General features: G+C 60.2%; 1 protein-coding gene and 1 non-coding gene across 5 annotated transcripts; both read left to right on the top strand.

Moving 5' to 3' along the window:
• The first annotated feature begins 445 nt into the window (after positions 1-445).
• On the top strand, positions 446-25,537 carry MXRA7 (matrix remodeling associated 7). Of its 4 annotated transcripts, none has more exons than XR_011468514.1 (5): positions 446-729; positions 11,352-11,415; positions 17,572-17,665; positions 23,761-24,383; positions 24,415-25,537. XR_011468514.1 is itself a non-coding variant. In XM_070395537.1 (5 exons), the coding sequence occupies exons 1-4, from the start codon at positions 469-471 to the stop codon at positions 18,607-18,609; spliced, it is 453 nt and encodes a 150-aa protein (XP_070251638.1). In that variant the 5' UTR covers positions 446-468; the 3' UTR covers positions 18,610-18,655; positions 21,158-22,400. The 4 variants fall into 4 exon arrangements, 3 of the variants coding, with proteins under 3 accessions (XP_070251638.1, XP_070251636.1, XP_070251639.1); XM_070395537.1 differs by lacking the exons at positions 23,761-24,383; positions 24,415-25,537 and adding exons at positions 18,576-18,655; positions 21,158-22,400; XM_070395535.1 differs by having other exon boundaries at positions 23,761-25,537.
• Positions 8,834-9,024, top strand: LOC138995279 (U2 spliceosomal RNA). Its single transcript, XR_011468596.1, has one exon. It is a non-coding gene; the product is annotated as a U2 spliceosomal RNA (small nuclear RNA).
• Positions 25,538-26,002: the final 465 nt, after the last annotated feature.

Raw genomic sequence — 26,002 nt, 5'->3', positions numbered from 1 at the left:
GCAGGCTTTGTGTTGAAGGCGCGGGGGCCACCGGGAGGGCATTCACCGGCAGGAGCTGGAAACGCCTCTGCGAACGCGGGTGAGGCCGCCCCAGGAACGCAGCGCTGTCCACCAGCTCAGCAAGTGGCTGTGGTCTCACTGTCCCACAGGAAGGCCAGGCCAGTTTCCATGGGCTCCCTGGTTTTTACATCTCCAAATCCTCGAGATGAACCGCTGGACGAGGCTAAAGTGATGCCAAAGATGACCGTAATTAACCGGTTTTCAGAGCGTCAGGCCCGCCGGGCAAGGAAGGCTCATCCCTCCTCCGGCCTCAGATGCGCTTCCCAACGAGTCTGGGCTCTGGTCCCCCGGGTCTGTCGCCCCAGGGGGCGGGGTGTCGGGGCGGGTCCGAGGCGGGGCTCCGCCCCGGGGCGGGGCGCGGGAAGCCTCCTCGGGGTCCCGGCGGGCGCGCACTCGGGCGGCCGGGCGATGGAGGCGCTGGCGGAGCTGCTGGCCGCGCTGCCCGCACTGGCCACGGCGCTGGCGCTGCTGCTGGCCTGGCTGCTGCTGCGGCGCCGACCGGCCGCGAGCTCGGACCCCGCCCGCGCGGCCCCGGAGCCCGCGCCCCCGACCGCGGCCAGGGCACCCTCGGCGCCGCCCGGCCCCGCAGCCACGGAGAACGCGGCCGCGCCCCAGGAGCCGGGGGAGCCCGCGGAGCCGGCAGAGGAAGAGGCCGCCGCGGAGAAGCAGGTACGGCCCGGCCCCAAGCGCCCCTCCCCATCCGGTCCGGTCCCTCCCGGCGCCTCGGCCCCTGCGGCCCACGCGGAGCCAGGAACCGCGCCCCCGGCCTCGGGACGGGCGGTCCCCGCAGGACAGAGCCCGCGGGCGGCAGGAAAGGCGGTCGCCCGGCGAACTCACATCCCCCGGGAAAGTGTCTCCCGGGGACGAGCCCGTCGGAGTTGTGTTGTTGTCGGGCTGCTTTCCTCCTCCCGCCTCCCCAGCCCCGCTCCCCGCACGGTCGCCGCTCCGCTCGGCTCCACTACCGGGACGCACGCCCCACCCCCGACCCCTCCCGCCCGCGGTGCCCAAATCCACGTGCAAGTGGTTTGTTCCAAGGAGCACGAGATGCTTATGGAAAAGCGTGACACTCGGAGAGAAAGAAAGGACTGGAGCCTTTCCTTTCCTTCTTAGGCCAGTGCATTCCGGAGGCCGGGGTGGGTGATGTCACGCTGCAGGGGGTGGGACTGAGCGCCGAGCCCGGACAATCGCGGCCGCCCTCGCTGTCGCTGTCACACTGCACCTGCGCCTGGGCACGGCTCCCGGGCAGCAGACGTGCCGCCCGTGCAAGATCAAGCTGCGGCCAGCTGAGCGCCCGCCCGCCCTGCCTGCCAGCTCGGCCCAGACAGCTCCCGCCTGGCCTGGCTCGGGCATGCGGAGAGGCGCCTGGTGTCGCGCCTGCCCTTGCCCCCAGCACCATACTCTTTCCCAAGCTCCTCTTGAGATTGGAAACCTTCGTCCCGTCCCGGGCACGTCCCAGGCTTCCAGCCCCTTGGGCCCTCCAGGCTGGCTCCGAGGCGGGGCTCTGTCTGATCAGATGCCCTGGTCTCATTCCAGCTCCCGTTCTTGGACGGGAGGATGGCCCGGAGGTAGAAACCGAGAGTCAGCGGCTTCGGTGCTGTCAGCATGCGCGCAGGGCCCGCTCTGAAGTTCGCTGGACACTGTTTTACACGGGAGACAACCTGGGGGATGGGGGGCGGGGAGCGGGGAGGAGAGGCTTTCTGACCACCCGACCTTCTCCCAGCTGTGCTTTGCTTGAGGAGCGAGCGAGTGACTCAATGTCACTAGAGTGGATTCTGCGGAGGCTGCTGTGTGCGTCCCGGCTGGACGGGGTTCTGGTGATGGGAGCTGTGCTCTGCAGGGAACAGGCCTTCCATGGCGGGCAGCTGGGGTTTGCCCCGCGTTTGGGGTTTCTGCCTGCACCCAGCCCGGGGGAGCGGAGAGGTGAGCCGGCCTCAGGCTGCCCTTGCTCCCAACCAGCCTCCCCCTGCGTCTACACCGCCCAGTGGCAGCTCTGGGCTGAGGGTTAAAATGCCCACTAGTGGCGCCCCCCTATGTGGGTCCTCTGGGCCCCGCCTCTGCAGATGGTACCTAACGCGGGGCTCCCGCTGTTCCCGAAGCAGCCCCAGCCACACTGCGCTTCGGGAGAAGGCAGGTCCCGGTGGGTGGCTTCGGGCCGGGCCCTTTCCGCCCGGGGCAGGCGCAGCCCGCGTGCTCGCGCAGCTGACGCCAGGCCTGCCTGACTCCGTCCTGATCCTCCACACTGACCGAGAACTAGTGTGAGGTCAGCGTCCTCTCAGAGTCGTGCCCTTCCTTTTGGGTTCAGGTCCCCAGCCTTTCTGGGTTGCCCAGCCCCCCTTAACGCTAACTGGCAAACATGGAGTCATGGCTCTGCGTGAGGGCCGGGGCCAGGTGCTGGGGCACACAGCTAGCCTGTCCCCCAGCTCCCCGCCTCCAGTGTGGGGTCTCCCCCGGAAGGAGCTGCTCAGAAATTGTCTGGAAAGGGACTCGCTCATTTCAAGAGCAGGCCCAGCTCTGCCCCTGGTTATCCCGCTGCCTGGGCCCTCGGCGCGGATGGGGAGGTCTGTCTGGGGAAGCAGCGAGGCCCCAGCCAGCCGCCCGGCCTCTGGCCTCTCCCTAAGTGAAGGGCAGCAGGGAGAGGAGGAGGGGACGAGCGGGAAGTCCCTGCCCCAGAGCAGCACTTAACTCGTCTCTCCCCTCCCCCTGCTTTTCCATTAACCACATCCCTGCTAATCCCCGCCGGCTCCCTGCCCTGCCAGCCGGGAGGCCGAGGCAGCTGCTCCTCCTCTCACAAAGCTGATTATTGAGGAGGATCTGGAGCCCTGAGCAGCAGCCTCTGACTGGGCTGGGGGGGCGGAGGCCGCTGGGAAGTGTTCCCTGCGGTGCCCCGGGCCCTCTGTGGGCTGGGACACTGAGCATGGACGGAGGAAAGGGGGGTCAGCGGGCCAGGGCAGGGAGGGGGGGCAGGGAGGCCTGGGCAGGGCAGCCGGCAGAGGCAAAGGATCAGACCGCTTTCTTCTCATTTCTCAGGCTCAGTGCTGGGGGTGGGGGAGCGGGGGGCGGAAGCACCACAGACTCGCCCCACCCTCACCATGAACAACTCCAGAGCCAGCGGGTCCCTTTTAAGGCCAGAAACAGGGCTGTGGGGGCTGATGTGAGGGCCGGGATTTGAGGATTGCCCGGCTTCCGACCTAATGAGGTTGGGTTCCGGTGAGGCTGTATCGTAGGCTTCCCAGACGGTGGTCAAGGGTGAAGGGTCAAGTGTCATTTCAGGCAGGGCCAGAGCTCAGGCATCGTGGCCCGTGGGTCCTGGCTCCACTCAGACTGAGGAGGGACTTCGTACCCGGCAGCTGGCCATGTCCTATCACCAACAAAACAGGCAGGGAGACCCTTCTAGATGGAAGGAGACACCAGAGACCTGGCCATGCGGCTCAGCTGGAGTGTCGTCCCGTGCACTGAAGGGATGCGGGTTCGATTCCCCATCCGGCCCCCGAAGGAGGCAACCAACCGATGTTTCTCCCTCTCCCTCTCCCTCTCAAATCAGTGTTTTTTTTTTAAATGTTTTAAAGGAGACACCAGAGAGACCTGGCAGACCAGTGCAATGCGGCTCTCCGATGGGATGCTGGATGGGGTGGGGGTGGGGCGCGATGAAGGACATGTGGGAGGTAATGGGACGTGATGAGGTCATCTTGTTGTTTCAGCGCTCGGCTTCTGGATGTGACGCTGGCGCTGCGGCTCTGCCGACAAATGTCCTTGTTCTTGGGAAGACGGTGCTGAGACAGTTGGCACGACAGGTCGTGATTCACAGTCACACACACACAAGTGTGGGTGTGGTGGGGGGGGAGCGCAAAGATGCTGACATGTGAACAGGAGGCGATTCAGGTGAAAGATGTGGTGGTCACTGTATTATTCTTCCAGCTTTTCTGGAGGTTTGGAGCTTTTCAAACAGTGTGGGAAAAGGAACCCGGTGGGAGTGTCCCTGGGCAGCCTCCTGGGTCACAGTGAAGGGTCAAGGGTGCTGGACCCAGAGAACAGCTGACGAGCGGAGAGGGGCCAGTTTAGGACAGGAGACCTAAGTCCCTCGTCACCGCGAGTGGCTTCCAGTGGCAGGTGTGGATGCAGAGCTGCCCGCCCTCGCGTGGAGCCGGTGTTAGGAGCCTGCGGTGGCTGAGCTCATGTGTTGGTCTGTGTGCAGCGACCCGGCCGCAGCCTCTGCCGCCTGCCCTCCCAGCAGCCCCCTGGCGCCAGCCCTTTCTCTGCAACCTCCTGCCCACCCCCCCACCCCCCACCCCCCCCCGGCTCCCACCCCCTCAGCCGGGCGAGGCTCCCTCTGCTGCAGATGAGCAGCCTGGTGGCCTGAGAGACCCAGCGGGAGGGAGGGGGCAGTCAGGCCACACCCTGCGTGGAGCCCGGAGCCAGGAGGCAGCCTGCCCTCTGCTCTTTGTGCCCGTGGGGAAGCCTCCAGGGGGGTGGGGGCTCCTGGACCCTCCCAGGCTGCTGGGCAGTGCACGCAGGCCCCTGAGAGCGTCCTGTGACCCCTGTCCTTGCTGCTATGGGGGCAGGAGGGACAAGTGTTCCCACAGGCGTGAGTTCACTTGCCCCACTTCCCCCTTCCCTCCCTTCCCCCCACCCCCCTCCCTGCCTGGTGGAGATGCGCCTCTAAACTCACCCCAGATTAACTGGGGGGGGGGGGGGGGAGCGGGTGTCACAGCAAGAGGCAGCTCAGGTTGCCTCCAGCACAAGCCCCAATCACAGCTCGGCCAGGGAGGAGCCTGCAACCGAGGTACGTGCCCTGGACTGGAATCGAACCTGGGACCCTTTGGTCCGCAGGCTGACACTCTATCCCAGTGGTTCTCAACCTTCCTAATGCCACGACCCTTTAATACAGTTCCTCATGTTGTGGTGACCCCCAATTTCATTGTTACAAATTGAACATAATTAAAGCATAGTGATTAATCACAACAACAATATGTAATTATATATAACCCTCTCCATTACGATGTTCTCTAACACCCCACTAAGTAACCAACTAACCATTGTGCCTTCCTGGAGCACCAGGTGCACAGCAGGGCCATGGCTGGACTTTGACACAGGCACCACCCCCACCCCGTGCCCCCCCTGGAGAACTGGAGCTGCTTTGGGCCTGCAGGGTGCTGTGTGAGTGGGCAGTGCAGTGGGCAGGACTCTGGCTGCTGGGGCAGAAGCTTGGAGTTGAGTGGCTCACAGGCAGGGACAGCCAGGGTGGAATGGCCTCTGCTGGGGCCCCCTGTCCCCAAGGGGAAGGTGTGTGGAGGGGGTGGGGCCTGAGCCCCACCTGGCAGTTCCCAGGAGACTGAGGGCTTCAAAGGGCGTTTTCTGAAGGAAGGAGGCTTCCCTGCAGACAGAAAACAGCGAGCGGCCAATTTAGTCTTCTACAGCTCATGGGTCTCACAGGAAACGCAGATTTTAATTTGTATGTGTGAAGTCACAGAACCTCAGCAGAAGTTTTACAAAGCTCTATGGACTCTCCCACTAACTCCACCCTCTTTGTCTTTCATCTAATTCTGGGGTATAGGGGTGCCCTCAAAGTCTAAGTGCAGTTTTAAATTTTAATCACTTAAGAAGTGTAAATGCTACATACCTACAAAACACATCAGTGGAGTATTTACTTATTAATGTGTTTTACACTTGGCTGGCTGACATTTGGATGCTAAGCTTTTCATTTTAATTCTTGGGGTGGGCCGGCATCTGGCCGGGTGGGCAGGGGGAGGAGAGCTGGCCGACCTCCCTAGAGGTCACCGTGTCCACTCTGTCACATGTGCATCAAGACCCCGTGAGGCTGAAATGGAAGGGCAGTCCCTCAGTCACCGACCCTCAGCCCGAGCGTGTTTTCTAAGTGTGAAAGCCAACGGAAGCCACGCACAGCACTAAGGGGTGGCGGCCTTGTACGAAAGTGAATAAGAAACACCAATACATCTAATATGTCAATCACTAACCTTTCAGATGTCATTTTCTGGTATGTTTGTAGCATCTATGCTTCTGAAGTTATTAAAGTTTCAAATCACACTAAGCCTTGGATGCACCTATTTATTTATTTATTTATTTATTTATTTTTATTGATTTCAGAGAGGAAGAGAGAGAGAGAGAAACACTAATGATGAGGCTCATTGATTGGCTGCCTCCTGCACGGCCCACACTGGGGATCGAGCCTGCAACCCGGCAACCAAACCGTGACCTCCTGGCTCACAGGTCAAAGCTCAACCACTGAGCCCTGTGGCCGGGCTGGCCTCAGACGACAAAGGGCTTTAGGAGTTGGCATCGGGGCCCCTCTTCCTGCCAAAGGCGGGCACACCACTGACAAAACGCCGGTTGTACTGCTTCCGTCGCTTGGCCCCACCAGTCTTCTTCTTCTTTTTCTCCTGTTTGGCCACCTTGGGGGTCTGACCTCTCACTTTCCCAGCACGGGCCAGAGAACCGTGGACTTACCTCCAAGCACGCGGGCGGCTACTTCCAGAGTGGACAGCGCCTCCACGCCGCACTGGCCCAGGGTAGCCTCATCCTCCAGGGGTGTGCCTGCCAGGAGCACGACCTGATCTTCCGGAGCGATGCCCTCCAGGGAGGCTACGTGAGCCTTGATCTGGGAGACCGTCTCCCGCCAAGATGGAGTCGAGAAGGAGGAAGGAAGAGGAGCGTTCGCGTCCTAAGCCCTTGCTGCGTCTGACGTCACTCTTGCCTCCTTTTTAATACTCGGTGTTGGGTGGTCTGTTAGGGTCCAACCCCGGCAGGTCCAGGGGTCCCCAAAGGTGTGGACGGAGTCGGCGAAGAAGAAAGGACACGGAGACAGCGTTCAGTTGATCAGCAGCCTGGCCAGGATCTCTAGCCAAATTCAGTCCAGGATCTCCAGCCAAGTTCTGTCCTGGGTTGTCTTGTTACATCTGTATTTATACCAGTGGATTTTAATCCTGTCAATTTCTATTCCAAAGGTTAGGGCGTTTCTTATCTCCATTCCAGGGAGTAAAGATTATGTAGCTTAAGCGTGATTGTTCGTAGTTAAAGTGATTAACCACCCGGCTGGTACTTAGTTAAGGGGTTTTATCCCCTCCCTAACTTCAGGGAAAAATCCCCACCTGGGGAAACAACCTTTCTCGGAGAGGTGACCTTGGCTAAAACACACAGCGCCAAGAAGGGGAGCAAACATATTAAGAACACTCTGCCATATAGGCCAGGTCCCTTGGAACATATGCTGTGCAGATGTTTCTTCCCTGCAGCAGCTGTGTTAAGCAGCAAGGATGGACCGGCTTCTAGCAGTGGTCTACATGCGCGGTAACATATGTAACCCGGTACTATTTTGGCAAACATATTAACCAAACATCCTGAACCGTAACATTTAACTCTAGGATACACCGTTAGGAGCGTCGCTGTTTGTTGTTGCGCACAATCGCTCATTGCACAGAAGCCCAGGAGGGTGGTTTTCTAGTCCAGAGCAGCCCCAGAAGTGGGTTTGCTGAGTCCTTTGGGGACCCACAGCCACAGAGCCGTTTTCGTGGAGACCCCGGGCACCGACCAGTGCTCAGGGCCGCGGCTAGGAGAGCCAGCCCTGTCTGCGCCCAGCCGCCGGCGGCGTGTGGTCGGGGAGAGAAGGTGCTTAGCTCTTAGGCTTGTGCAAACGCTGCGTCCCCGCTCAGCTCGCTCTGTTTAGTCGGACGCCTGTCTGACGCCCAGGGCTCCTGCCCAGGCTGCAGGCTCTGGCCCCAGACCCGGAGCCCTGAAGGCCTGGCCGGGGTTTGTCCGCCTTCTGGGTCAGGCCAGGTTCGGAGCTCGGCTCTCCGCCGGGCGGGCGGCCAAGTCGCCCACAATACAGACAGCCTGGGCGGCCCCAGCGCCTTGTCTGTCTCCAGGAAACCCTCTGCCAGCAGCCCCTTCCTGCAGGCCTCTGGCCGCCGGCGCGAATCCCCTCCGACTCTGTCCTTCCTCGGAGCCTGCACCACCAGCTCGCGTTCAGAGCCGCGGCGAGGGGAGGGTCCGCCCGCCGCAGCCACGCCTCCAGGGGTGGGGCATGCAAATTAGAAATACCGTCGTTCCCCCCTCACCTCCCCACCCCCCAGTCCGCGCCCCACCTCCCGCAAAGGACGACGCCACAGGACACATAAAATTTCTCTTTAAAAATATAGAGCCGGGCCAGACCGGTTTGGCTCAGTGGATGGAGCGTTGGCCTGCGGACTGAGGGGTCCCGGGTTCGATTCCGGTCAAGGGCATGTGCCTTGGTTGCGGGCACATCCCCAGTGGGGAGTGTGCAGGAGGCAGCTGGTCGATGTTTCTCTCTCATCGATGTTTCTGGCTCTCTATCCCTCTCCCTTCCTCTCTGTAAAAAAATCAATAAAAAATATTTAAAAAAAAAAAAAAAAAAAAATATAGAGCCGAAACCGGTTTGGCTCAGTGGATAGAGCGTCGGCCTGCGGACTGAAAGGTCCCAGGTTCGATTCTGGTCAAGGGCATGTACCTGGGTTGCGGGCACATCCCCAGTAGGAGATGTGCAGGAGGCAGCTGATCGATGTTTCTCTCTCATCGATGTTTCTAACTCTCTCTCTCCCTTCCTCTCTGTAAAAAATCAATAAAATATATTTAAAAAATATATAGAGAGAATTAAAAAGCCGGCACAAGAGTCTACCCTCTGGTGAGTGCCATGGTGCTGCCAAAGAAGCAAAGGAAGTGAGGGCTCGACTGCCGGCGACCCGGCTCACCGTGAGTGCAATGTGGGTGGTGGGAGGAGGGTGCCCGCCAGGGCAGGGCAGGCAGCATCGCTTCTCGGCCTTTTGGGTAAGATCAAGTGTAGTATCTGTTCTTATCAGTTTAATATCTGATACGTCCTCTATCCGAGGACAATATATTAAATGGATTTTTGAAGCTGGGAGATGGAATAGGAGCTTGCTCCGTCCACTCCGCGCATCGACTCGGTATTGCAGTGCCTCTGGGAGCGGTGCACCCCCTCGGGGGAATAACTTGTTTCTTAAAGAAAGACATGGGCTCTACCTGCAATCTCCCCGTGGTGGCAGCCATCTTGCTCCGCGCCCAGCCGCAACCCAGGTTAGAGACGAGGTCACCTGTCCAAATGGCCGCAATGCCAGCCAGGACAGGAGCGAGCGCAGATGGTTTCACAGGCAGAGGTCCCGGGAGGGGAATGCCTGCAGGAGGGTCATGTCAGGTGCAGGCTAAGCACAGTCTATGTTCCTCTCATTCATTCGTTCCTTCAACAGATACCTATCAAGTGCCAAGCACGTGCGGAACACTGTCCTCGCTGCGGAGGGTAGAGCAGCAAACAAAATCTCTGCCCTCAGACCCAGAAGCTCATTAGCTACTAGGTGTGCATGGTTGTCAGTGCACCTCTACACCTATGTGTCTGTATGTAGGTGTCTCTATCTGTGTATCTGTCTATGCCATGTGACGATCATGGGTGTCCACAATGACTTGACAGCTGGGAGAGAAAGAAAGCCAGGTAAAGAGGGAGGGGAAGCAGGGTGCCCCGGATGGGAGCGGGGGGGGGGGGGGGGGGGGGTCCTTCCCAACACCGCAGAATGGACGTTAGCTCTGTTGTACAGATGGGAAGTGAGGTTCCCTAGACGGCACTTGTCACAAAGAGAGGCCAATACATGCTGGGCACCGCCCCGAGGACCGATCAGAGAGGTGTTACCATTGTCCCCGCTGTACAGTTTAACAACCCGAAGTCCCAGGCGGTTAACAAACTGCCTGAGTCCCGGCCTTGGGCAAATTGCTTAGCCTCTCTGAGCTTCGGTCTGTAACAGTGCTGTCCACTAGAAATGTGTGAGTCCCAATGTAATTTCTAGTTTTCTAGTAGCCACATTAAAATAGAAAATAAAGAAGAATCGGTGAAATTTTTTATTGAACTCAATATATCAAAAATATTGCTTCAATGTGTAATCCCTATAAAAATTCAGATATTTTACAGACCTTATCCCAAATCTTCAAAATCCCACGTGTGCCTTACACTCAGGGCAGGGCACACTCAGTAGGACTAAGCACACACCCAGCGCTCGGCAGCCACCTGAGGTGTCGGCTGGACGGCCCAGGTCCACGGAACGGGGATGGTGAGAACAAGGTGGGGATTAGTGTGGAATGAAATGAGTGAGGCACTTGCCTTGGGAAAATGAAAACATTAAGGGAGCACCAGAAACAACACAAAACGGTCACCAACGTGAATACCTCCTCGTCAAGACAATTGTATTAAAATAGGAGCTTACTCCTCTTGATGACTGAAGAGCTGTGGACACTCCACTAAATTACCCACCCACCCTCACCCCCACACACACACCCTCACGGCGACGCCTCGCTGGCTGGCCGTAGTCCTGACCCTGCAGTAATGACCGGTGATGAGGGTGACCGTCCACCTCAGAGGCGTGTAGAGTGAACTGTATGAGGTGATGCCCACGCACAGCGCTCTGCCGGGGGCTCGGGCAGCAAGGGCCTCAGGCTTTCCGCTGCCTGGAAACAGGACCGATTGAGTTTCAGTCTTGCATCGTGATGACCCTCCATCTCTTCTGAGGTCAAAGGAAAGAACTGTCAACTCCCCAGCTACACTGAAGCTTAGAAAGGAGGGTGGGGAAGGCGCATGCTGACGGGGCAGCCTTTGCCACAGACGGGAAATGGGAGGGACGGGGACCAGGCAGGACGGGAATGGGGAGGAGTTGCGGGTGGGGGTGAGGTGTGCGTGGGGGGCCAGCTTAACCCACTGACTGGCCGTGCCGCCAGAGCACCGCAAGCAGTCGCCTCTCTCCTCCCTGGTGCCCCGCCAGCCTGAGCCCGATCGCCCACCTTCCCCCCTGGTGCGGCTTCTCTGACTCAGTGGGGCCTGAGCCCCGGTTCTGGGCTCCGCGTTGACCGAGTGAGCACCGGCCAGCGCTGGGGAGGCCCCGCCCTCACTGATGTCCGGTTTCGGTGGTGGCGGGGGGTGTACTGGACATGGACGCGGTGGGACCAACTGCCCAAGCGTGGGGGAGGCTGAGGGCGCTGAATACGGAGCCCAGGAGGTGGTGCCCTCACGGAAGCCCCGAGAGCCGGTGCTGGAGCCGGAGAGAGGCCCTTGGAGGCCCCGCCGGGCCCTTCCCACCAGACACGCCCGTCCCCCTTCCGGGACAGCCCCTCCGGACCTCGAGTCCCGGTGCTGCCTCCTCGCTGTGGGCAGCCGTCTTACACCTGCAGGCGTTTCCATATTTGTCCACTCGCCTCTGAGCCGCACCCCCAGAGCTGGGGTGAGGGCACTGCCCCTCCTCGGCACTGACCCCCCCCCCCTTGTCTTGCAGGAAGAGGAGCAGGAGCAGGACAGCGAGGAGGAAGCACCCCCAGCAGAGCCTGAGGAAGACGATGGTGAGTGGGACCTGGCACCGAGGCCGGCTCCGTCCAGCTCTCGCTCTGGCCATGAACGCCCGCTGCGCTGTGGGCTCTTGGGATCCCAGCTGAGGGTCGGAGTGGCGGGCTGAGGGGAGAGAGGATGAGGGATGGGGGCTGAGACATGGAGTCCTGTTGGCCCCAGGATGTCCAGCTCAGAGCCGCTCCCTCCACCCCACCTCCCTGCACCCACCTCCCTGCCCACCTCCTTTCTACCTGTAAACTGTGAGCTGTCTCCCAACACAGGGCGCCCCCCGATAAATGGAGCCCCTGACCTCGTGTCCTGAGCTGCCCCTCACCGCCTGGGGTCGCGGCCATGGGGTCATGGCCATGCCCTTCACTCTCTCCAAGCCCCGCCGCCCTGTTTCATGGAGACCAAAGCCACTCTCGGCTGCTGCCATGCGCCTGCCGGACGGAGGCGATGCCTGACCTGAGCGGCTCCAGCTCCCAGGCCTCCTGCTGGCCATCAGGGTCAGGCGCCAGGAGAGAAAGGGAGTGACCAGGACACGGAGGAAACCAATGCAAACGTGACCTAGTGGAAGGCGGTGTGTTTCCCGGGCGCCCCTGGGGCCAGTGCCCTGGACAGACAGACAGAACCGAACGTGGTGTGGAGCTGCCACCGCTGCATCCGTCATGTTTCCTTCTCTTAAAAAGAAGCTGAGGCAAAAACAGCAAAACGTCAACATTTGCTCAACCTATAGGGCAGGTAGAAGGAGGACTTTTGTGTATGTTTGAACTATTTCGTAATGTTTGTTAATCCTCACAGAGGATATTTCCCATTGATTTCCAGAGAGAGTGGCCGGGAGAGACAGAGACAGAGACACATCCATGTGACAGAGACACATCGCTTGGTTGCCTCCCACACACGCCCCCAACCAGATCGAGCCTGTAGCCGAGGCACGTGCCCTTGACCGGAATTGAATCCGGGATCCTTCAGTCTGCAGGCCGATGCTCTAGCCACTAAGCCCAACAGGCTAGGGCTATTTTGTAATTTTTAAAAAGCAAGGCTGTTGCTGTGACTTTAAGTCGACTGCTGGCAGGAGCCTCGGAAGAGGGTTGCAGGAATGCAGGAACCAAGGCTGGCGTGGGCCGGCTGGGCTGGGCTGGGCTGGGCTGGGGGCGAAGCCTCCCCCTGGAGGCCAGCAGGGCTGGGCTGTCTGCATCTGTCAACACAGCCTCCGGGGAAGAGGAAGGGCAGGGTGCTGGGGGCAGGGGGGGGGGGGGAGAGTTGGACATCAGCCCCTTGAGGGACTCTCCCTCCGAGCAGCTGTCAGTTCTCCCAGATTGTCCGCAGGGACCGTGGCCTCAGGGTCTGATCCTGCCACGTGAGTGGGTGACTTGGGGACACAGAAGCAAAGCTGAGGCTGCTGGGGGCCCCTCAGCCAGGACAAGTGCCCTCCCTCCTTGTCTGACCACTGCCCTGGACACCCCCATCCCAGGCCACCTCCTGGGAGAGGTTATGGGCTCCCAGGCCAGCGTGAGCAGCTCAGTCCACAGGCTGATTGACCTGTGTCCCTAAGCACTCCGTGGGTTCACATGAGACTGCAAAAGGCTGTCCCCCTCCGGGGGGGGGGGGGGGCGGTCGCACGGAGCCCTCCTGATCCAGCAACATTGGAAGTTTGGTACATGCATGTGATCACGTGAAAACCTCTGCAAGTCTCTGTGGCCTGGAAAACAACCCTAATCAGATCTGCCCCATGAACTGAAGCCCTGAGCAGCGCCCAGCTGGCAGCACGTTTTGTTTTATTTCTCTGAACAGCAGCGCAGTGGCCTCGCCTGGAGGTTAACCGGCTTCTTTGTCGCCTCTTTTTGAGGCCCACAGGCAGCACGGGCGGCCAGCTCGCTCGGAGTCTGCAGCTCAGGGGGTTCTGCCCGGGGCAGGCTGGTCGCGCTTTCTTGGTGCCACAGACTCAGGCCCCTCACACAGGGGCCCCAAATTACGCAGCGGAGTTCCCAGGGCCCCAGAGCCCTGCGTCCAGACCCTGCACCGTGAGCTTTCTGGGCCTTTAGGAGCTCAGCCTGGAGGGAAGGGCCGGCTATGGGGGTGGGGACCCCACCTAGAAGGGAAGTCATCGCCCTGTCTCTCATCTGGAGGAAGAGCCAGGCCCCGCCCCATCTCAGGGCTCCTTGCTGTGCGGACTCTCTAAAGCCCTCCCTGCCCCTCCCTACCCCTCCCTGCCCCTCCCTGCCCCTCCCGGTAGATGCCAGGCAGCCTGCCCCCTCGTGCTCCCGCTCCGCTGCTGTCTTTTTCTGCAGAGCGTTCAGGACCAGTTGTAAACTCGACATTGAGTTACTTATCGTTGTTTGCTGTGCTTTACTCACTGCCCTGGCCCCAGCACCCAGGACAGTCTCTCTGTCTGGTGAACGAACGCAGAACAGTAACTGCTCCCTAAGGAGAGGCCTCAGCCCCGGGCAGTGTGTGTGTGTGTGGGGGGGGGGGGGGGGCGGAGCTCCTAGAGCCCCACCTCCTAAGCGGTGCTGGTGAGAGGCGGGCGACCCCACAGCATGGGGACTGGGTTCTGAGTTCGCACCCAGACCTTCCTGGTTTGGCCCAGAGAGAGCCTGAGAGCCGAGCCTCTCCTCCCTCGGGCCCACATGCGCCTGTGTGACCACGAGGCACGGACCGCGCCGACCTCGGGGGGTGGGGGGGGGTGGGGGGGGGTGTGAGCCGGCCAGAACAGAACCGAAAGGAATACGCGTGTGGGAGGGGTTTGCTGGCCGTCCGCACTCAGCACTCAAGTCTGTGCTCACTCCTGGGAATTAGATAAGACCAGCCTTTCAGCCTTGTCCCCCAGGCCCAGAGGCCATGCACAGGCCTGAGAGCTGAAGCGCCCCCCCACCCATGAGGGCGCTGTTCCCCAACAGGGCTCCCTCCTCCTGGACACTCGCCTCCTCCTCTGCCCTGCAGCCCGCGGCCTGTGCCGCATGAGTGTCCAGCACCTGCCGTTGCTCCATGTCATGGAGTCCCTCCTCAGGCCTGGAGAGCTGCCCTTTTGTTCTTCCGTACATGTCTCCTATGTAATGAAGATGGAGTGAGCAAATGGTCCTTACGCGTTGGTGTAACGACTGACCGAGTCATGACCAGATCAGCGATCAGCGGGAGGGTGGGGCAGTGAGCTACTGGCTACAAGCAGGCAGTGGAGAGCTACAGGAGGGGGCAGGGCAGCAAGCTAATGAGGGGGGGTGGGGGGAGCTACAGGAGGCGGCAGCAAGCTACTGGCGCACGGATTCGTGCGCAGGGCTACTAGTATCCTATATAATAAAAGGCTAATGTGCAAATTGAACCAACAGCAGAACGACCGGGCGCTATGATGCGCACTGACCACCAGGGGGCAGATGCTCAATGCAGGAGCTGCCCCCTGGTGGTCAGTGTGCTCCCAAAGGGGGAGCACTGCTCAAACAGAAGCCGGACTCATGGTAATTAGCGTACGACCGCTACCCTTCCCATTGGCTAATCAGCATATCCTTATGCAAATTAACTGTCAGCCAAGATGACGGCTGGCAGCCATGCACTGAAGCGAACAGGGAGGCTTGCTTGCTCCAGTGACGGCGAACTCCAATGTTCCCCGCCTGCCGCTGCCGGCCTCTCAGCTGCAACTCTAAGCAACTATGTACTATGTTGCAAATAAGAAGCTAAACAAAACCCCAGAAACCGGCTTTCATTTAGCCGGGCTTCAGCCAGCTGGACCGCAACATTGTATCAATGTTTTCAGCAGCTAGGCCTCAGAGCTAAAGCTGGCCCAGATTTAAAAAAAAGAAAAGAAAAAAAGGAGTGGTTGGGAGCTTCAGTCACCCGCTTCCGGAAAACAGCCCTCAGCCCCTCACCCAGACTGGCCAGGCACCCCAGTGGGGACCCCCACCCTGATCCAGGACACCCTTCAGGGCAAACCAGCCGGCCCCCACCCGTGCACCAGGCCTCTATCCTATATAGTAAAAGGGTAATATGCCTCCCAGCACCGGGATCAGCGTGACAGGGGGCAGCACCCAAACCCCCTGATCAGCCCTGCTCTGTGCCTGATAGGGGGGAGCTCCCCAATCCCATGATTGCCCTGCGGCTCTGTGTTTGACAGGGTGAAGCGCACCAACCCCCTGATCGGCCCTGCTCTGTGTGTGACAGGGTGCGGCGCCCCAACCCGCCCCCCCCACACGGGCCCTGCTGTGTGTGTGACAGGGTAGAGCCATAACCTCTCCATTGGCCCTGCCCTGAGTGTGAAAGTGGCAGTGCCCCAACCCCCTGATCGGCCCTGCTCTGTGGGTGATAGAGGGTGGTGCCCCAACCCCCCTCCACGGGCCTTGCTCTGTGTGTGACAGGGTAGAGCCATAACCTCCCCATTGGCCCTGCCCTGAGTGTGACAGGGTGCAGCGCCCCAACCCCCTGATCCGCCCTGCTCTGTGTGTGACAGGGGGCGGTGCCCCAACTCCCCTATCGGCCCTACTCTGTGAGTGACAGGGGGGAGCTCCTCAACCCCCTGATCGGCCCTGCTCTGTGTGTGACAGGGCGGAGCTCCTCAACCCCCTGATCGGCCTTGCTCTGTGCGTGACAGGGGGGAGCTCCCCAACCCCCTGATCGGCCCTGCTCTGTGCGTGACAGGGGGCAGCACCCCAACCCCCTGATCGGCCCTGCTCTGTGAGTGACAGGGGGCAGCGCCCGAACCCCTGATTGGCCCTGCTCTGTGGGTGACAGGGGGCAGTGCCCCAACCCCCTGATCGGCCCTGCTCTGTGCGTGACAGGGGGCGGTGCCCCAACCCCCCATCGACCCTGCCTTGAGTGTGACAGGGGGCGGTGCCCCAACCCACCAATCGGCCCTACCCTGAGCGTGACTGAGGGTGGCATCGCAACCTCCCGATCCGCCCTGCTCTGTGCATGACGGGGCGGTGCCCCAACTCCCCAATCGGCCCTGCTCTGAGCCTGACCAGGGGCTGCACCTAGGGATTGGGCCTGCCCTCTGCCACCCGAGAGCAGGCCTAAGCCAGCAGGTCGTTATCTCCCGAGGGGTTCCAGACTGCAAGAGGGCACAGGCCGGGCTGGGGGACCCCCCCCCCCAGTACACAAATTTTTGTGCACCGGGCCTCTAGTATATATATAAAAGCCTAAGTGACCGTCTGACCGTCCAACCAGTAGCTATGATGCAGAATGACCACCAGGGGGCAGACACGCTGACTGGTAGCTGTGACGCGCACTGACCACCAGGGGGCAGAAGCTCAACACAGGAGCTGCTGAGCTGCAGTGACTTGGCAGCTGTGGTTCAGGTGACACATCTGGAACCAGAGAGCCGGTTCTGGCCTGATCCCTGCAGGCCAGGCCGAGGGACCCCACTGGTGCATGAATCCCTGCACCGGGCCTCTAGTATATATATATATTTTGATTGATTTCAGAGAGGAAGGGAGAGAGAGGGAGAGGGAGAGGGAGAGGGGGAAGGGAAGGGGGAGGGAAAGGGAGAGGGAGAGCGAGAGCAAGAGCAAGAGCGAGAGAGATATATCAATGATGAGAGAGGCATTGACTGGCTGCTTCCTGCAACCTGGGCATGTGCCCTGACCGGGAATTGAACCCACAACCCTTCAGTCCTCAGGATCCACTGGGCCAAACCAGCTAGAGCCCTTTTGTTCTTCTGAAAGCAGCTGTGGCACAGAGACAATGAGCCTGGCCGACATGACACCCCTGGATGCAGGGCATGGACCCCAAGTCCGGGAGCCTAGATGGAGGGCCTTGGCGGAGGTCCCTGTGCCGGACCTGGGGCCAAGGAGAGCAGGGAGCCCAGCGCCTCAGCTCAGCCTGCTTCCCAGAGATGAGCTCCCTCCGCTGACTGTAATTAGCCAGCAGTAATGGGGCGGGGGCCTCAGAGGAGGGGAGAGGCCTCACAGCAGCTCAGCCTGGTCCGGGGAGGAGCCATGTTATTCGAGGAGGGGGGGCCTTCTACCTGGCTGTCTGGTTTTTGTCCAGGTGCCCGTTTCCCGCTCCTGAAAGCTCCTACGTGGCTGTGGGCTGTCGTGGAGGGTGTGGGAGGCCTGAGTGCAGGCGAGGGGGAGCCGGGTCCTCTTGGGGCCAGGCTGCACTGTGTGCAGGGGCCTCTGCCCCTTTTTGAAGGGGGCGGGGGGGGGGGGGGGGCTCTGGCACTCACCCTCTGTCCCCTGCAGGAGGAGAGGCCTTCTTCAAGTACAGCCCCGGGAAGCTGCGGGGCAGCCAGTACAAGAGGATGATGACCAAGGAGGAGCTGGAGGAGGAGCAGAGGTAGGCGGCCCTCCTGGGGCTCAGCTCTCCTGGCATCTGGGGCTGGGGGGGGGCGGGGGGGCGGCCATGTCTCACCCGGACCCTCTCCTAGGAGCCCGCCCCTGTGCGCTGCACCATGGTCATGGGAGGGGTTCTCTCCTCATGTGAGGGGCTCGGCTGCCCCCAGAGACAGTCCCCTTGGGGCACTGGGGGGAGGATGCTGAGCCCATTCCTGCACCCACCCTCCCCCAACAGAAAAGAGAAAAGAAAAAGAGATGCCAGGGGAGGGCCTGGAGCAGATTCGGCTGTTCACTCACCCGCAGAGTTCATGACAAAACCCATCCATCACCCGGGCAGAGCGGGATTCTTCCCGCTCATCACTCGGCAGCGCCCGCTGCCCAGCCCAGCCTCCTCCGAGCCCAGCGCCCGCGGGCATGTTCATCTGTTCTGCTCCGGGGAGCCTGGGGCAGCCGCACAGGCGCAGCTCCTCGTTTTTAGAATTGAGCTCAACCCGACCCGACGGCCCCACCGCACACCCAGCGTCCCTGCCAGGGCCTTTCCTGTCCAGCCCGCCCTGCAGGAGGCTGAGGAGAGACAGGCTGACCCTGAGCCCAGCCTGTGGCCTGGAGTCCTTTGTCTGGCAGGAGTCTAACCGGCACCCGCGGGGCTTGGGCCATCACCCCGCTCCCCGGCACCCAGAGAGGCCCGGCGGGCACTCACCGTTCATCACTCTCACCAGCCACCCACATCCACCCAAGTCAGAGCCCCTCCGCCCGGGGCACCCCCACTTCCCCTCTGGGCGGTCCCTGGCGGGGAGGAGCCCCTCCAGGGGGAAGGTGGCCTGGGAGCCTCCACCCTCCCTGCGAGGACAAGGACAAGGACGAGGGAGGACGCGGCCTCTGGTGACCCGTGTGCTGGCTTTATATTTCAGGATTGAGCTGACCTCTGACCTCACTTCCCTGTAGCAAGTTCCTTAGGTCCTGAGCCACAATATTCTTGCAAATCCTTTTGGTAAGGAGACTGACTGCTTAGACTAGGGGTGCTGCCCTCATCTGTTAATGTGTCCCCCAAATGACCGAGTGGTCTAACCCCTCCTCCGCCGCCTTCATCGCCAGGGAACACGTGCTAGGCACCAGGCCTCCGCTCTCCGTTCTCCGGCGAACGGGCCTCCTGGCCCAGCCGGTGGGGGGGCTGGCGCCCTCTGGTGGGGGCCGCAGGGCTTTGGTCCTCCTGAGAAGGGGGGGTCGCGGGACAGGCAGGCTTTCAAGGCCAGAGAGAGGCTGGCGGCCACAGCTGTTGGCGCTAGGTCGGGGCGGTGGAGAGGCCGGGCCCTCTGCCTGCAGGGCCGGAGCTACTAGAAGCAGCAGAGGCCACGTGGGTTAGGGAGAGGGGCTGGCACACCTGTGGTCCCTCGAAGGTCCCGCGGACAGAGGCTGTGGCAGGACCTGACCTCAGGCGTGTGCACTGCAGGTGGGAAGGACCGTCAGGCCAGGCCTGGGGGGAGGTGTCAGGCTGCACTGTCGCTGGTCCCAAGCTGGGGCCTGGGGAAGGGGAGGGAGGTCCCTCCATTACTTTCAGGCAGCGAGCGGACTGCGTTGCCCAGGAGGGTCTCCCCCCTGATCAGTGGTCTCTGGATCACCGACTCACGCCTCGTACTCTGTGGGGTGGGGTGACCACGGGGGCCGCCTGAGTTGAGAAGGAGGGTCAGGTGGACCTCGTGGTCCTTGAACGGGGTTCCTCCCAGGGTGGGGGGAGTTCATGCTCATTTCATCCCTGCCCGCCCAGCATGCTCCCTGTGGCTGTCCCATGAGTCTGCCTGTGGCGTCTGCTTGCTCCTCCTGCCCCTGCATGTGGTCAGCTCCAGCGCCCCGTGTGGGGCCGCTGGGGGCCCACCCCTCTTGCACCTGCTTCTGTTCCGGGCATGGCGATGCTTGGGTTGCAGAGGCTGGCACGCCTGGCTTTGGCTTTTCATCTACAGCAAGATAGTTCTGGTGGGGACTGAACCGATGGGCGTGAGGCAGCTCCGGCCCCAGCTGAGCCCAGAAAACTGCCCCAGGAGCCTCGGTATGAACAATACATGCACGTGATTGTCGGTCCACTGGAACCACGGCCAGGGAAAAGATGCTCTCGTCTTTGCTGGCCGAATTCCTAAGACCGAACTCTGCCCATCTCTAACTCCTCCCCTGGCACTCAGGGTCCCAGTCAAGTTGCAGGCCAGTGAACAGTAAATACTGCAACCCGCTGGCTTTAAGCTATCAACTCGGCCAACATACAGTCTCTAGAGCCGGACTCGCTCGTGGCCACATGACCTAGCAAGCCCTGGAAGCCTCAGTTTACAAGTTTTCAGGGAACGGCCCTTAGGAAGCAGGACGGAAAGCAAGGGACCCAGACCTGCTCCTCCCTTGGGATTCCTCTGCCCCAGGGGCGGGACTCGTGAGGTTTCGCACACCCAGAGGCAGCTGCTGCTTAAGAAGACCTGCTTTGTCTCTGTCTGCCCTCCTCCTCCTCCCTGTCCTCCGGGGCCTGCCGCTGCCTGGCTGGCTCCCACCGCAGCTTCTCGGGGAGGTGCCACATCCCCCCAAGTGTGGCCGGACGGTGGGTGTGCAGGCTGGTGACTGTGCGCCCCAGCAAGACGTCCCCCTCACCCCAGAGCTAGGGAAGCTGGTGGGCTTGGCTGGCTCCCAAATTGGCAGGAAAAAGACGAAGCACCACCATCCACTCCCTTCCTTGCATACCACCCGCTCTTCCCATCTCTGGGCCAGAGGAAAAGTGGGCCTGGGCTGTAGGCCAGGCTGGCTGATAGCTGAGGACCGGAACCCAGCGCTGCTCCATTCGGAAGGTCCCCAGGACGGCCGGGTGGCGCTGGAATGGACACGACTCCAGTGGAAGAGTTTGCAGCACAATGGGCGGGGGGAGGAGGCGGAGGAGCCCAGCTGTGAGATATTCTAGTCTCTGCTGCCTGACGTGCCCATGGGTGTGAATTTCTAGAAACTGCAGACTCTGACCTGAAGAGGGCGCCAGAGGACAAAAATCAGATCCCGGCCTTCCCCCAGTGTCTGTTTCCCTGTGTCATTTAGAAAAGGGGGCACACTGTTGGCTTCAGCTGGGGGAGCAGGAGTCCTAAGCTGCCAGTGTCCCCAGAGGGGACAGCACCCAGCCGGCGGGACTAGGAAGCAATCCAGCATCGCAGGACATCCCAGCGCAGCCACAGTCCACGATCGAAAGTGCCGGGTGCCCGGCCTGCCTCCCTGCCTCAACTACCAAAGGCCTCGCAGACTCGCTAGGGGGCCAGCGGGCTGTTGGGATCCGTGCAGGGTCCCGCCGGCCGGGGAACAGACTATCTTGCTGAAGGTGCGGAGCGGTCAACTGCCCTCCATTGTCTGAGGAGCCAGCGTCCAGCGGCCTCTGTAATTCCAAACACCCTTCCGCACCCCGCTCCCCTCCTCTCCACGGTATTCACTCGGACAATGCAACGGGTGACATCAATGATCTTCTCTCCGTTTCTCTTCACAGAACCGAAGAATGAAGCTGCCCTTAGCGCCCTCCTAAAGGCCTTTCCTTTGGCAGCTTAAAAGCTGGAGAGAGAAAATGACCCCAGAGAGCGGCCGTGGCTCCCAATGCATCTTGCCTGCCCCGCGGGGACCAGACCCTCAGGGGGCCTCCCCCGGCTGCAGACCCTGGGCCGCCTTTGCTCGGGGTGTGAGGCCTCCTCCGGGCTTGGGTGGCTTGCTTTGTTACGCTAAAGGGCTTAAGAGTTGTTCTCACTCCCTAAACACTGATTTTGCTTTTCGCTCAGCCCTGCCTGCGCCACACACCTGCACCCCTGAGACAGTCACAAGGCCATCCCTGTACAATCTGTGGTTTTCCTGCAGGCCTCTCGGGTGTGACCGAGGACGGACAGGGCGAGCTGCCATGCTCCCAGCAGGGTCGGGATGGCCCGCTGCCCTCCTCTGCCCTGGGGCCACTTCCCTCTTGCTCTCCGTGTCTGGCGCAGTCGCTGGGGGTGACAGACGCTGTATGGATGACCAGGCAGCAAAGCAAGGGCTGGCTATTGGCTTACCGTCCCCCTTGTTCCCTCTGAGGAGGCTTCCATCAGCCCTCTTGTTGCTCGAGGCCTTTTCACTGATGTTCTTACCAGCTCAGCCGCATCGCCTCCTTTGCTTTGGCTGAAGCAGTAATAAGTATTCGCTTCAAATAGATTTCTCCTCGATTTTGCCTTTTCCTAGAAAGTTTCCGAGATGCGTTAGAGCTTCACCCGGTAATCAGGTTGGTCCCAGGTTGGTTTCCTGGAGTTTTATATGTGACAGTATTTATACCAGGCCAAACTAGTCTACAGTCTTTAGATGTGTAGGTTAAAACATTTTTTTAAAGCAATAAGTTAATAGAAAAACCTTTTCCATTTAATGGAAGGCTGGGAAGCAAATGTCCAGTGTCGGCCCCCGGGCACGTCCCGTTCCCAGGGCCCTTCTGCTCGGGCTGATGCTTTAGGTTCAGGGCAGAGGGCAGGACAGGCAGCGACCACAGCCACACACAGCCACGGGAGGACAGATGTCCTCTTATGGGCACACGTGGCCCACACAGCCATAGCAGTGTCCTCGTCCAGGCTGGGAGCTGCTGATACAATAAGCAGGCGACTCCCTCCAGGTCAGTTACCTCCGTCTGTCTGCGTGGGCACCAGGCCTCACGTCCTGCTGACGGCGCGGACCTGCGTTTCAGCCTCTGTTCAGTCCAATAAACTCGGAGTAGATGGTCTTGATTACTGTGTGTTTTTTCAGGTTTGCTTGTTTTAAAAGATAATCTCCTCTGAACCCCTTAAAACTTGAGCTTTCTCTCATGTTGATGCCTGGCACTCACCCTGTTAACAGGATGCAAGTGTCACGGGCGCGTTTGCGTTCACTGGGGGTGCCCACACGTACATCTGATGAGTCCATCCCAGGAGCTCCATACACACCCTTCCAACGCCCAGTGCTACCCTTTCTTCAGGCGGCGGGCGCAGGGCCCCTGGCAGAGCCCCCTCCTCCACAGGAAACACTGGGAATTACTTTCCCGGGTGGCACAGAGGCTGGCACTGGGGACTGCAGTACTCCAGCCTCCCGGTGCCACTCCGGTCAGAACTGCTGGGTGGGGAGACGTGGTCCTTGCAGAAGGGGTGTGTTAGGACAAGTGTAAGACAAGCCGTCGCAGCCCTGCCCAGCAGCACGGGGTGCCGGCCCTGCAGGCCACGGTGCTGGAGGCGGTGCCCAAGCCGTGCCCGGCCGGACCTGCAGTGGCGACAGCAGCCCGGCTGCAGGGAGGTGCTGCGGTCCCACCCTGACACTTGGCTGACATTCTCAAGGGGACCGACGCCAAGCTGGTGGTGTGGTGTGGAGGGAGGAATTACAGAGGCCCGAAGCCAGAGCGGCGAGCCGGTGCCAGCACACAGCACCCGGTCATGCCAACAGCACAGCAAACCAGGCAGAACAAACAACCAAACTGTTCCTTGGGTTTCGCTGCAGTCTCACACCCTTTCATGTCTGCAGCTGCGCTGGGCAGATAGCAGCCTGAGTGCCATAAACAAAGCCCATCTCCAGCCACACCTGAGGGGCAGGGACCCACAGGCCATAAGGTGTCTATGCAAATCAGAGAGGCGCCCCTTCCTCTGAGCAGCGGAACCCCACCCCCACCCCTCGCCCTTGGCCATACACATCTGTACGCTCCCCCACTCCCCCAGCCCACAATGTGCTTTCTCCTCGCTTCTGGCTCCTCTACACAAAGGCTGCTTCTAACACATTTCTGCACAGAACCTCCAGCCCTTCATGGGACCCACCTTCTTCCTCCTCGCCTCACTGAGATGTGTGGTCAGCAGCAAAAGGCGGTTCCGGGGAAATCAAGCACCGAGAACCCGAGCCATAACTTGGGGGTCCCCAAATCTCCAGGGTAGCCCCAAGATTCAGGTCGTGTTTAGAACCCTCTAGCTGAGTCCTCTAGTCTAGACCACACCGCCCTGTGTTCTGAGTGGCTGGTTGGAGTTGAGTTTTCTGCTGTTCTGGATGCTCGCGCAGCACTCCCTGCCCCCGGAGGGCTCCCCTGCCCCCGAGGCTCACTGCTCTCCCCGCCTGTGTCCCTTCTCCCGGCAGAGTTCAGAAAGAGCAGCTGGCGGCCATCTTCAAGCTCATGGAGGACAACAAGGAGACATTCGGCGAGATGTCCCACGGCGACGTGCAGGAGCAGCTCCGGCTCTACGACATGTAGGCTGCCACCTCCGCCCGGCGACGCGTCCCCACTGCTGTGCCGTGACGCTGCCTGACCCGACACCAGCCCTTGTCACGAAGACTTTCGTAGGAAGCGGTTCATCATGTACAGATCTGCTCAGTACCCGCAGCCTCTGTTATGTTACAGGAATCAGGACTGTGGTGTTCAGGGGAGAAAGGCCCGGCTCCTCTAGCTTCTGCCCATGGGTGAGGCCCCAGCTGTTCCATAGGTAACCCTCCCAGGCCCCAGCTGTCCCATAGGTAACCCTCCCAGGCCCCAGCTGGTCCATAGGTAACCCTCCCAGGCCCCAGCTGTCCCATAGGTAACCCTCCCAGGCCCCAGCTGTCCCATAGGTAACCCTCCCAGGCCCCAGCTGTCCCATAGGTAACCCTCCCAGGCCCCAGCTGGTCCATAGGTAACCCTCCCAGGCCCCAGCTGTCCCATAGGTAACCCTCCCAGGCCCCAGCTGGTCCATAGGTAACCCTCCCAGGCCCCAGCTGTCCCATAGGTAACCCTCCCAGGCCCCAGCTGGTCCACAGGTAACCCTCCCAGGCCCCAGCTGTCCCATAGGTAACCCTCCCAGGCCCCAGCTATCCCATAGGTAACCCTCCCAGGCCCCAGCTGTCCCATAGGTAACCCTCCCAGGCCCCAGCTGTCCCATAGGTAACCCTCCCAGGCCCTAGCTGTTCCATAGGTAACCCTTCAGGTTCCAGAGGCTCCAGCTGTAACTCTCCCAGACTGTCTTCCACTCCCGACTGAACCCTCCACGCAGCCCCAGGGCAGACGTGGCCCGGGAGGGTTGACCTGAAGGCTCAGCCCCCAGCACACATGTGGAAGGATCCCTGGTGCTGGGGGAAGATGTGTATCAGGGCTGTGGCCTGCATGTCCAGTCTGGTAACACTACACGCTCACTCTGCCTTAGAAGGACTTCTGGAAGCTTCTGTGACTGTAGGGAAGCAAGCAGTGGGGGAGCACTCTGTCAGCAAAGAGGCTAATTCAACCCCACCATCCATCCTGGAACAAAACAACCGTCTCAGGGTTAAGCCCCTCTCAGCATTTCCCTCACGTAAGCATGAGACTGACTACGTATAACTAAGTAAGCACCTTATAAAGCACCTGGCACTGTGCCAGACACAACAGACAGAAGACACAAACCCTGGGCACGCGCCTGCCTTCAGGGAGGTGAAAGCGCTTTAGAGAAGACAAGCATGGCACAGGGGAGGAACCTCCCAGGCAGCATTCAAGAAAATGCTAAAACATAAAGTCAATAAAACCTCAGGACAGTCGGGGGCCCCTCACGGGAGCCACGCATTTCTGTGGGGCGCAGGCTGTGTCTGATCTCCCCGTCGGCGGAACATTTCAAAGCCAAGTGAGTTAGGAAGAAGCCATGATGTTCTTATATTTTTTATTTGCTGGAATAAAACGAAATCAACACACAGAATTAAAAGAGGCCAGGGCATATTGAGGCCCTGAAGTCAGCAACGCTGGGGACAGGCACCTCCTCTCATCTCCCGTCGCTAGACCCGTTCTCGGGCCTCCACCTGCTGCTGGAATTCCTTTGGCTTCTTTGCTGGCAGTCGGCATGGCGGGCGGGCTGCTCTCTCGCCCGGGGTTATACTCAAATGTCAGTGCTTTTTACTCTTAAAAATTATTTTTATCTTTTTTGCCAAGCTTTTAAAAATTTTATGATTTGAGAATTGTCCCCCTTCTGGGGTCTCAAGGACCCACTTATGTGGTTTTATCTCGCTATTCCCTGAACGCACACAGCGGGCAGGTCTCTGGGCTGCACTGCAGGTGGCACTGCCCCTGGTGGCACTGTACTTCCCTTTCCTCTCCTCCTGCCCCCTGTCCTTCGCTGCCTCACTGGGACACCATCACGTCCATTTGTGGCCAGAAGAGTCCTCTTAAAACTCATTTCTTTTTTTAAATATATTTTTATTGATTTCAGAGAGGGAGAGATAGAAACATCAATGATGAGAGAAAACCATTGATTTGCTGCCTCCTGTACGCCTCCTACTGGGGATCAAGCCTGCAACCTAGGCATGTGCGCTGACCAGGAATTGAACCAGTGACCTCCTGGCTCATAGGTCGATGCTCAACCACTGAGCCACATCAGCTTGGCTAAAA

Source organism: Myotis yumanensis, unplaced genomic scaffold (assembly GCF_028538775.1).
Source record: "Myotis yumanensis isolate MYYU_CA2020_CCGP unplaced genomic scaffold, mMyoYum1.0.hap1 SCAF_16, whole genome shotgun sequence".
NCBI classification, from domain to species: domain Eukaryota; kingdom Metazoa; phylum Chordata; class Mammalia; order Chiroptera; family Vespertilionidae; genus Myotis; species Myotis yumanensis.
This window is presented reverse-complemented; position numbering and strand designations above follow the sequence as displayed.